Below are 11,591 nucleotides of genomic sequence, written 5' to 3' on the forward strand. Positions count from 1 at the left end.
TGCAGTTCGATGCAACCCACTGTGTAATTACCCTTCTTGAGGAGGTCAGGAATGATACACATGGAGTTTCTGGGTACCTTCCTATTCCGGTACCAGTCAGGTTACCAACAGAGATGTGTTTATTAACAAATGCCTGCAAACAATTCTGCAGGTCAACAATTCCTAAATGTACTGTAATATGTAAACACCAGCTCCTCTTACTGAACAGGGAATGTGCCTAAACTAGAGAGAAGACCACCTACATTTGTTTGCACTGGGCATAAGTTGCTGCCTGAAAATAATAAGGCACAAAAGGCAGGAACCTGAAAATAGCAGAAAATATAATGAAGAAGTTTCTGCGGAACTAAGATAGTATGAGTTTTGTTTTTAAAAGATAAGTTCCTTATTCCATTCACCCTTGATACTTTAATCTTTTGTATCAATTTCTATCTTCCCCAACCCCAGAAATAAATAATAAAAACAAGGGCTTTTAAAATAATTTATCACATAAATATGATTTGCTACCAATACATTTGGCTTCTGCTTCAAAATTATTGGCACAATATATTTTTTCATAGTTAACTTTTTACAAAACAAGTGTAAACATTCATAGGAGAAAAATACAAGGGAGTACTATGCATGATACAATTCAGACCAATAGCACAGCTGACATATTGCAGTAAAAGTTCTATACGTTTCCATACGATAAAAGCTAAGTTCCTATGTATCTGTATGGTTAAAATAAATGTTCTACTTTAAGAAGCTTGATTCACATTTCACTTGTTGAAATTTGCCAAAACAACTGTTTTAATGAAGTCCGTATTTCTAGACAGCTACTCAATGCAACTTTATTACTTTAGGCACCAACTGTTCAGCTTCACATATGGAAATGGCAGAAACCAAGGCTTGCACATTAGTCGTTCTAAAGGACGTTTTTCACTTCCTAGGAAATCCTAACACAGCACTTAATGTGTATTATAGAGTCTGTTCTTGATGAAGACTATGCTAGACAGATGTTGCCGGATACCTGGATAATGCTGAATATGATTAAACCAACGAGAGACGTTAAGGTATTTCTCCTTCTCCTGCACTGTAAGGTCGGCCTAAATAATGGAAGAAAAAGTAAGTTTCACATATTATGATTAACAGCAATATAGAGTGTCCATTAACCTGTTAAATCAGGTCTCAAAATTTGAATTGTGGAAGTATGGCTCATGCATTTGATTTCATACTAAGTAAGATTCTTCATTAGTTTATCACCATGATCCAATCCTCTGTCCTATGCAACAACAAAAAACCATGAGTTATTTTATTGTTCTTGTTTCATCTGTTCTGCTATCACATAAACTTGGCCTAACCCAAGATATGTTACTTATGTTAACTTTGCCACCCCCAATATTCAAATAATACAATTTATTCTGTGCTTATTGTTCTATTTGCTAATGTAATAGCTGCAAAATATGGAAACAGCATTTTCAAAGGTTAAGGGGGGCGGGAGTAAACTTCAAGATGGATGACCTTGGACTGGTCCTTTGCCCCCATTCCACCCCGAAGTATTAGAGATGGAGGGAAGAACCCCAATTTGTGCTTTCATGCTCCAGGTATATAAGATACAGATAACCTTGATATTATGGAAATACAGTCAGGAAAACACCTAACGTTTTTCTATTCTACACTAACATAATGGGAAAACCTTGAAACGTTATGACCCTTTTCTTCTGAAGTTACTATTGACAGAGGAACGGAAATCAAATTCTGAAAGGAGAAAGGCATCTCCCAACCAAAGCTGTAACAAGCTTGTACTCACTATGATGTGGTGCAGTCCATAGTACATTAAAATATCTGCTAAAGTAAAATTGTGTCCTGTAATATAGACTTTGTCTTCAAGGTATGAATTCAGGTCCTAGAAAGAAACAAAATGAATGCACTTCAAAAAAGGAGAAATACTTAAAATATACTCTTCCACATACTGTCACCACGACTGATAGGCTTATATGTATGCACAATCACTACAGAGTAATTGAATATGTAGTCTGGGCAAGTCTCCCAATTCCTCAACCAGTTCTTCCACTCTGCTCAATGCTGACTCAGGGTGCCAAAGCAGACAGGGACTGAAAATACAGAGTGAAAATTGTTGTTCCATTCCTCTCCCAACAGTTCCTTATAATATACAGTGGTACCTCAGGTTACATACGCTTCAGGTTACAGACTCCGCTAACCCAGAAATATTACCTCGGGTTAAGAACTTTGCGTCAGGATGAGAACAGAAATCGTGCTCCAGCGGCAGCAGCAGGAGGCCCCATTAGCTAAAGTGGTGCTTCAGGTTAAGAACAGTTTCAGCTTAAGAATGGACCACTGGAACAAATTAAGTACTTAACCCAAGGTACCACTGTATAGGCATAATGTATCCTTACTCAGAATAGTTGGCATGAACTAAGGATGGAAGACAAGTAGTGGAGGATGATCCATAAGGGCTAATGGGGCACTGCCTCACCAAGTTCAGACTGCTCTCAACCAGTTCCCACCTGCCTCCTTCCTTCTTTACAATGAGTTCAGGGGGTGGCCTTGGCTGTCAGCTTCCTTCTCAAGTCTCCGTGCTACCTTTGCAGAATTCAGCAAAGAGGAGGAGGGGGACACAACCAGAACTAGTTGACTCCGGCTGCTATTGACTCTGGCCCTACCTATTGTTGGTCTGTCTCCTGGTTCCAATGGGCAGCTTCCACTGGTTACCAGTGAATGACAGCTCTTTTCAAGAGGACAGTCACACAATCCAATAACTAAGAATTAGAACGACTGTAAAATCAGACTGAAAATTTGGTACTAAGCACAGAGCATTGTGCAGCCGAAGCTGCGCACATTTAAATCCCATTGATTTCAATGGGATAGTCAACTACCATGAATACCTTAAGAGATATTATATATGAACTGTCACTTGTTAAATTCAGTCCATATTGCAAAAAAAAAAAAAGCACACTGCTAATTTCAGTGTGTCTACTCTGAGTAAAACTTAATTGGAAACAACCCAGCACTTATGCTACCTTGAGATCCAAACTTTCAGTGTGAGAAATTGTTACTCTTACCTTCAAAATTAGTCGAATATCTTCTTTACTGGACTGTTTATCTACTTGCGTTACTCTGTATTCTAACCACTGCTGAACTATTGCTTTCTCTTCTGCGGTGCTCCCAAGCAGCTGTTCCTTCTTTGCTTGTTTGACTAGATGGATGGCTATAGTTGTCAGTCCTGTCAGACTGGGGCCATTGTTCATCTGTAGTACAGGAGTCTAAGAGAAGGAATTCAAGCCAATTCAGTTATTCGGATGTAGAACAATATTTGAACTTCTGCTGCAAGGCATCTTGTCAAACTCCATTTTATAAAAGAAAAGCTACCTTGTGTGAAATAAAAATCCAACTAAATTTCTTGGAAATTAATCCCATTTAATAAATGAATTAAGACTAGACTCAAGTGATTACAGGAAGAAATGCGGTTTTATAACCCTCTACACATGGCGTTTTTTTATCATTTTGAGCAGAACACACCCACACAAAGAAAGCTGAAAAACTGAACGGAGAAATAACACCAAGGGGCCCAAAGCCTTGCTTCATAATATTTCAAATACAAGTGGGTCCAGTATGGAGTATTTCAGCTATTGATTTCCTACAAAATAAGTAATGGGGAACCAGGCAGAGAGCCTTCTCGGTAGTGGTACCCGCCCTGTGGAATGCCCTCCCATCAGATGTCAAGGAAATAAACAACTATCTGACTTTTAGAAGACACCTGAAGGCAGCCCTGTTTAGGGAAGTTTTTAACGTTTGATGTTTTATCATGTTTTTAATATTCTGTTGGGAGCCACCCAGAGTGGCTGGGAAAACCCAGCCAGATGGGCAGGGTATAAATAATAAAATTATTATTGTTATTTATTATTATTTTAGGAGCATTCATGGGTTATCAGCAAGAACCACGTTCAAGTTCATATACATCCAGCACCACCACATGGTTAAGGGTTGCCCAGAAAGAACCATTTCAGTATGCACATGAAAGTTTGAGATAATTTACTAAAAACAACCTAACATATTTTGGAGAAGGGTTCACAAAAGACCATATTTTCTCCAATATAAGAGTGTTCCGACATTTAAAACACCCCCCCCTTCAATGGAATTGTTAACTGCAATACTCAGATCCGATGAATGTGTATCAATAACCCACACCCGTTCACTCCCTTTTCCAAAGAAGCCAACCTGGAGAGAATCAACCCAGACACAGCCCTAAACCAATGTTTCATTTCCAAAGTTGTAATATCAGAAGCTGAGACATTTTCTTAAGGCCTAGCCATACAACAGAAACATATGTTGTTGTTTTTTTATGCCCGAGTGAAGAGAAGGAAGCAGTTAAGAGAAAGATGCATGAGAAGTCATCCATTGGTGCTCATGTATAGATTTAAGATCGTGTAGATTAGTTTTTATTTAAAATGAATGGCAACGGGAGAGCGGGCGGAGCCTCTGCCAACGTTTCCAGCGCAACCTCGTGCACGTCTGGGCAGAAAGCAAGTCCCATCACGCTCAGTGGGGTGGGTGCAAATCGCAGCCCCAAAATAAACTGCTAATAACCAGCGCCTGTGTTATCATGAGACTAACTAGGGCGCAGACCCCAGAGGGACCTTAGAGGCTCACAGATTATTCAAAAGGATTTGTGTGCCTTAGCGTTTTCTTTTGCATTTGAGAAAGGCAATCAAATAGTCGGGTTAACTTTGCAGAACAGGCAAAGCTGACAGGAAAAATCCGAAACCAGCATGATCAAGTATTCCCAAAAGGACTGGAGTAAATTTATACGAGATCTGAAAGACTATTGTAAGCAGTTAACATCATCAGTAGGATTGCCTGAAGACTTTTAATGAGAATTTTTATACCTTTCTATTTTTATTTAAAATTTGAGCCATTTTGTAATGAGTGTAATTAGAATCGGAAAACGTGCAAATTACAATGATATAAAGGTTAATTTTGAAAGCCATGAGCCGGGAGGGGAGGGAAGGAATTCGATAGGATCTAAAGAGCCAGGGAGGCAAAGTGGATAAGAATGATGTGAATTTATATTATTAAATGGAAAATAAATAAAAATTATATATGTGTGTGTGTGTGTGTGTGTGTGTGTATAGTCGGGTTACTTATTCTTGCTAATTATTCTTCCAGTTTCAAGCGCTGTACTTTTCGGGTCTCCCTCCCCCCCCCCCCACGAGACACCTGCGAAGTTCGCAATTATTTTGTGTATGCAGTTAGCTTTGCCTAGAGCTGCAAAACATCCTGGCACCGGCCCATTCCACAGTACCATCTGTCAGAGGGGGCTGGACTAGATGAGCTTTGGGGATCCCCCTTCCAAGCCAGTTCTGAGGAGAATCTCCATTCAAACGCGCCTCGGTCGGTCTGCCTGGCGAAGGCAGCCAGCTCCTCCCTCCCTCCATTAACCGCCAGCCCCCTTTTCCCTCCCCGGCACCCCCAGTCCGTCTTCACCTTCCGCTCTCCTTGCCCGCTGTACTTGTTCCCCTTCTTCAAGCCCAGGGACTTCTCCAGCAGGCTCAGCTCCTCGGCGGCCGGGCCAGGCCCCACGACGGCGGCCGCCATCTTTCGGCGAAAGGGAAGAAGAAGGGGGTGGGGCGCTCTCAGCCGAGCGGCCTGCGCCGCGATTGGGGGAGGCTCGTTTAGTCCCGCCCCTCGCGAGGCGTGACTCTCTCCCCGGCCGAATGGGAGAAAACGCCGGGGAAGGACTGACGTGAGCAAGGTGGCGGGCGCGTTGGCGCGCATGCGCGAGAGGGCACACACGCGCGCGCCCCTTGATAGCCCAGCCTGCTTGGCGCCCAAGAGGATGCTGCCGGTTTAAAGCGGTATCCATCGCAGTCCCGTGTGCTGGGGCAGCAAACGCAGCGTGCATCTCTCCAGCGAGAGGCTGCCAGATATCTGGAAGGAGCTGCACGAAGGAACTGGATCATGCCATAAGACCTTTCTCCTCCTCGTCCTCAGAAGATTGCTTGTTTGTTTTCGTTTTTAAAATTGCACACATTTACAGTATAGGCATGGATTTACGTGCCCAGTCAGTGAGCAGACTGTCCCAATCTTCTCTTTCACTGACATTCTGTTTCATATTCTTTGGATTGCTGCATCCCCAAATAAATTTCCACCCTTTCCTCTCCATAGCTGTCAACTTTCAGATTTGAAAATAAGAGATCAGCAGCCTCGAAAATAAGGAATCTGCAGCCAAAATAAGGGATCAGCAGCCTCACCTGTCCCAGGCACTCCTGTCTTCCACTGCCTCCCGCAGTTTGATCAAACTCATGCTGGTAGCTTCGAGAACACTGTCCAACCATCTCGTCCTCATGGTTCAATGTTACTAGTGAGCAAAGTTACCCAGTCAGGATTTGAATCTTGGTCCTAACTTTTGGGGTTAAGTTTCTATTTAGCTGTCCTTTAATACTGACAAACCGTATCTCCCATTCATCTGTCAGATCCCCTGTAAATCTAAAGTAAACTTTTTAAAAATTCCTTGTAAACCATCCCCCAAAATTTCTTTGCAAGCTTGCATAGCCACCACATGTGTATTAATGATCCTTCAACTTCCAGACATTTCCAACATAAGTTTGATCTTCTCACACATTTTTGCAATCTTACTGAGCATCAGTTACCGCCTGTAGATCATTTTTTTGGCTATTCTCTTTAATTGCATAAGGTGGTTTTAGTTGCTGCCACTCCTGGTGGCTGTATAGAAACTCTCAGAATCAAATGCAGCATGCCATTGAATTCCTATTTTTTGGGGGGAACAACAGCAGGAGGGGACTCTGCCTTGTAGACTATTTATTGTTTGTTTGTTTAATTTCTATACCTCCATCCGAGGATCACAGGGTGGTTTCTTTTATTAAATTTGCATACCCTCTGGACCATGGGTGTAGCCAGGGAGGCAGCTGCCCCAAGTAAGTAAAAAAAACCTAACTGACCAATCACCTCGCAAATAGTTCAGTTCTGCCCCCCCAACATAAATCCTGCCCATCTAACATAAATACCAACTATGCCTATGCTCCTCCCTTGGAAATGTCCTTTTTGATCCAAACCGACTACAGTGTGAAGCCAAGGTTTATTCATTGTTCAATTACTCAATATCCATTGGGGTTTGCTTGAGCAAAACAAACCATGATCCCTGGTTCAGATGTAACACTAGGCAAGTGATTGTGGCTTGTTGCTCTCACTTGGGCTAGGGTTTACTGTGATGATGTGAACTAGGGACTCAGCTACACAGCTGCAAATAAAATGTTTTAAATGTGCTGTAAAATGCAATACACAAATGTGAAACTAGATGGCGATAGTGAGCTATGCAAAATTCAATTTATTTATTTTTTTTTTTTTAAAAAAAGCATTTTCAGAGCTTTTTTATATGTGTGTAGATTCCACCTAGGTCAAGGAGTGAGTGCTGACCCCGTTCAGATGCAATAATCCCAACTTGTCTTCCAAAAAGACATGATGGGCTATTGGTTATATTGTAGGTTTGTTAATATTAATTATTTTAGCTGATTTTAATACTATTTTAACACTGTAATACACCCTGGAACCTTATGGGGAAGAAATTATTATTATTATTAATCATCATCATCATCATAATTATTGAAGTACGCAGAAACCATGTGCAATCCAGTTTAACCAAATTCTTTTGGAGCCTTGACTGATAATGTGAGTTTTTACATGAATGCCCCATGACCCCATATTCTGGTACCAAATGCCAAAAGAACACTGCAGTCCAGCACAATTTCCTGCTATTCTGCCACCATCAAAACATGGTCATATATTGTGTAGCAGATCTTTCTTTTGATTTTCAAAAATATTTGGAGCTTAGCATCTAACAGACCTGCTGATTAGTCATGCATACCTGAAGGAGCGTCTCTACCCCCATCGTTCTGCCTGGACACTGAGATCCAGCGCCGAGGGCCTTCTGGTGGTTCCCTCAATGGGAGAAGTGAGGTTACAGGGAACCAGACAGAGGGCCTTCTTGGTAGTGGCGCCCACCCTGTGGAACACCCTCCCTTCAGATGTGAAGGAAATAAGCAGCTATCCTATCATTAAAAGACATCTGAAGGCAGCCCTGTTTAGGGAAGTTTTTAATATTTAATGCTGTATTGTTTTTAACACTCGATTGGGAGCCGCCCAGAGTGGCTGGGGAGACTCAGCCAGATAGGCGGGGTATAAATAATAAATTATTATTATTATTATTAATACACCTACTATTTCTAGGGACTTTTTTTGCTGTTTAGATAGGAAATCTTTATAAGTGGAAATCAAGAAATATCTATATCTATATATCTATATCTAAATGCCACTGCTCCTGAAGTCAGCGTCAAATTCTCCACTGACTGCCATGTAGCTATCTTTTGTGAATAATCCTGCTTGCCATGTCTATATCATGCAGTCCCCCAATAAATAGCGCATTTGACATTTTGCTCAGCATGATGTATCTTGCAATGTAGACGACTTATTTCTTGGATTTCCACCTATTCATGTTAAAAGCATGCTCTCTTTGGACTGCAAAACTATGCAGGCATGCACCTGAGCTTTTTCTGGTGTGCATTTCTCCTTTCTTCCAGTAGATGGAGCTTCATGATTAAAGCATGGTGATGGCAACATGCCTTGCAGAGGGAGGGTGATGGTGCAGTTACACTTTGCTTAGAGGGATCAGTGTTCTGTGAGCATGCTTGCTATATGGGTTCATGCGCGTGCAACACACACCCATGTCAGGACCCTCAGTCTCAGTGGAAAGAACTTGAAATATCTATTCTGTCAAACAGAGCGCAACTCTAATCTACTGTTATCATAGTCAAGTTTTAACTTGAAAGTACCTTAGGTTATAAATTAAACGTCAGAAACAATTAATTTGGCGCATGAAACATGAAGCGGATATGACTGTCCTTCGGAGAAAGCCTGACAGCTTTATGGATGTCACTGTAGGATCTGTTAAAATGAGCCTTGCTTGCCAGCGCATTTTTGAGTGTGTCATCTTGCTGTTAGCTGTACCATAATTTTTTGTCAATGTAGCTTTGAGTCTCAAACATTGCAGAAGCCTTCGCCAATTAAGGCCAAAGCTAAACAAGGCAGCTAGATATTGCCTGCATGCGCTTTCGGTTTGCACTGGGTATTGGAGATTTAATTATAAATCAAGAATACAAAGTTGGATGGCATATGAAAGGAAAGTCTTTCGAAACTAATACATTAGGGCAAATCTTTTTCCTGTTGCTAATACAACCCTTGAACCTTTGCCATTGGGATGAGTTCAAGTCCCCCTATAGAAGGAAATCTTCATTTTATCTTGCTATGATTATGCATTCTACTCTGTGTTGTATTTTCCACGGAGAGGTATGCATGGGGAATGCAAGTTATTTCTGGATCAGAGATTTCTAAAAAGCATCTTAGTAGTGATTCATAACCAGCATTTCAGTCTTTGCAGGGGGCCAAAGCAACCAAATATATAAATAAAATGCTGGATTTGGCAGTGGGAGAGAGCATGAATTGTACACTCTCGGCCTAACCCACCTCACAGGGTCGTTGTGAGGAAAAGATGGAAGTGGGGAATACAAATGTAATTAACAGCTGGTGCCGACTTCCAGCCATTTTAGCCCAGGCTGATTCTCCCATGTTCATTTGTACCATATTTAATCTCTGATGCCACAGTGGCATGGTTAAAGGTGAATTCAAGTTTGCACAGAAGGGGCTAGAAATCAGCTTTAAAAAGGGCCCGTAGCAGTTGGATACACACAGCCCCATTCCATCCTCCCTTTTATTTGTTATTATTAATTTATTTTTTCCACAACCCCAATGTTTATAATGCCCACCCAGAATAATTTGCATCTCTCACTTCTGCTCTCCAGCCGACAAACCTCCATGTTTTAAAAACGATGTTGTGGTTGTTCCCCTCTGCATATTTACTCAAGCTTTTCATTGTGGATGAGGCTTGTGTTAGGTTAAGTCAGTGTGTGATTGCAGCCTCAACCTCCATACAATTAAACACAGAGATATTGCTGTTATTCGCTTTCATGTGGACTTGGGTGTGTGTGAAAAAGACTGCAGTTTTTGCTTGAACTGACTGAATCATTGAGGTTCCTATGGACCTGCCTTTCTAGAACAACATTTTTGCTTAATGATTATTTATTTGAATAAATTATTTGATTTTTATGTATATTGCTGATATACACACATGCTTACTGCTTTTTTAAAAACTGCTTTTATTGCCCCTTGTTTACCTTGTGAGCCACCTTGAACATGATTCCCTTTGTGGAAAGGCAGCAAATAAATTCAAGCCCAATCTAATCCGTAATGTTGAAAGGAAGGGCCCGCCAGATGACAAGACGTCTTTCACTTCCAGTTTTGTCTTACCTGAGATCCTTATCCTGAGATCAAGGCATCTTGAATGTGCACTGCATACTAGCAAGCGGACCACATCTCTCCATATAGGAAACCAGTCTATGAAGCCTCCGAAAGCCTTTTAGCCAAGAGAGAGGGAGGGAGAGACTTCTAACCAGCAAGCAGCTAGATCAGTAGCAGCTGCTGTTGTGAACGAGACTTGTGCTAGAGACGCGGATGTGTTAAAGAAGTGCTGTCAGCACCTGAGGCAGGGTCCATTGGCACATCTTCAGCAGCAAGGAGGCTCCTGGATTTGCCCCACGGGAGATGATGGCAGCTTGTCGTGAAATTTTTGCAACAGAATGTCTTTCTGATGTTCTGAATTTGCCCCAGGAAGAGGGGTGACCTCAACGCTGCCCCTTAAAATGGGGTTGCCTGAACATGCAATACTAGCACCCATTCTCTAATACACTGGTCTCCCTGCCCCCCATTAGGCTTTAATTTAATAACAATAATTTGTAAGTCTTACATAGAATTCAGAAGTGCTCGATATTTACCGTATTTTTCGCTCTATAAGATGCACCAGACCACAAGACGCACCTAGTTTTTGGAGGAGGAAAACAAGAATTTTTTTTTTCCTGAATCTCAGAAGGCAGAACAGCAAGAGGAATCACTGCGCAGTGAAAGCAGCAATCCCTCTTGCTGTTCTGGCTTCTGGGATAGCTGCGCAGCCTGCATTCACTCCATAAGATGCACACACATTTCCCCTTACTTTTTAGGAGGGAAAAAGTGAGTCTTATAGAGCAAAAAATACGGTAAGTCTTCCTTACAACAACCTTGCAAGTAGGGCCACCGCCGCAGCAGGGTAGAAGGAAGGAAAGGGACCTGCCCAAGGCCACTGAGCACATGGGTGTGGACTTCCTGCTCACAGCTCATAGGTAAAGGTACTCCTGACCATTAGGTCCAGTCGTGACCGACTCTGGGATTGCGGCACTCATCTCGCTTTATTGGCCGAGGGAGCCGGTGTACAGCTTCCGAGTCATGTGGCCAGCATGACTAAGCCGCTTCTGGTGAACCAGAGCGGCGCACGGAAACGCTGTTTACCTTCCCGCCGGAGCAGTACCTATTTATCTAGTTGCACTTTGACGTGCTTTCAAACTTCTAGGTTGGCAGGAGCTGGAACCGAGCAACAGGAGCTCACCCCGTCGCGGAGATTCGAACCGCCAACCTTCTGATCGGCAAGCCCTAGG

General features: G+C 42.2%; 1 protein-coding gene across 1 annotated transcript; it reads right to left on the reverse strand.

The window, feature by feature from the left end:
* Positions 1-464: 464 nt before the first annotated feature.
* EEF1E1 (eukaryotic translation elongation factor 1 epsilon 1) lies at positions 465-5,638 on the reverse strand. The gene is made up of 4 exons (XM_083624120.1): positions 5,482-5,638; positions 3,060-3,260; positions 1,787-1,882; positions 465-1,082 (listed from the first exon to the last, which is right to left on the reverse strand). Exons 1-4 carry the CDS (start codon positions 5,590-5,592, stop codon positions 945-947), a joined length of 546 nt encoding a protein of 181 aa, XP_083480246.1. The 5' UTR covers positions 5,593-5,638; the 3' UTR covers positions 465-944.
* Between the last annotated feature and the right edge of the window lie 5,953 nt (positions 5,639-11,591).

The sequence above is a fragment of the Podarcis filfolensis genome (genome assembly GCF_964270895.1).
Source record: "Podarcis filfolensis genome assembly, chromosome: 7".
Lineage (NCBI taxonomy): Eukaryota > Metazoa > Chordata > Lepidosauria > Squamata > Lacertidae > Podarcis > Podarcis filfolensis.

Coding starts and splice junctions, on each gene's coding strand:
- EEF1E1 (XM_083624120.1), bottom strand. CDS start 5,592: ATGGCGGCCGCCGTCGTGGGGCCTGGCCCGGCCGCCGAGGAGCTGAGC. Junction 3,261..5,481: donor GCGGGCAAGGAGAGCGGAAG/GTGAAGACGGAC, acceptor TCCTTCTCTTAG/ACTCCTGTACTACAGATGAA. Junction 1,083..1,786: donor ATGGACTGCACCACATCATA/GTGAGTACAAGC, acceptor TCCATTATTTAG/GCCGACCTTACAGTGCAGGA.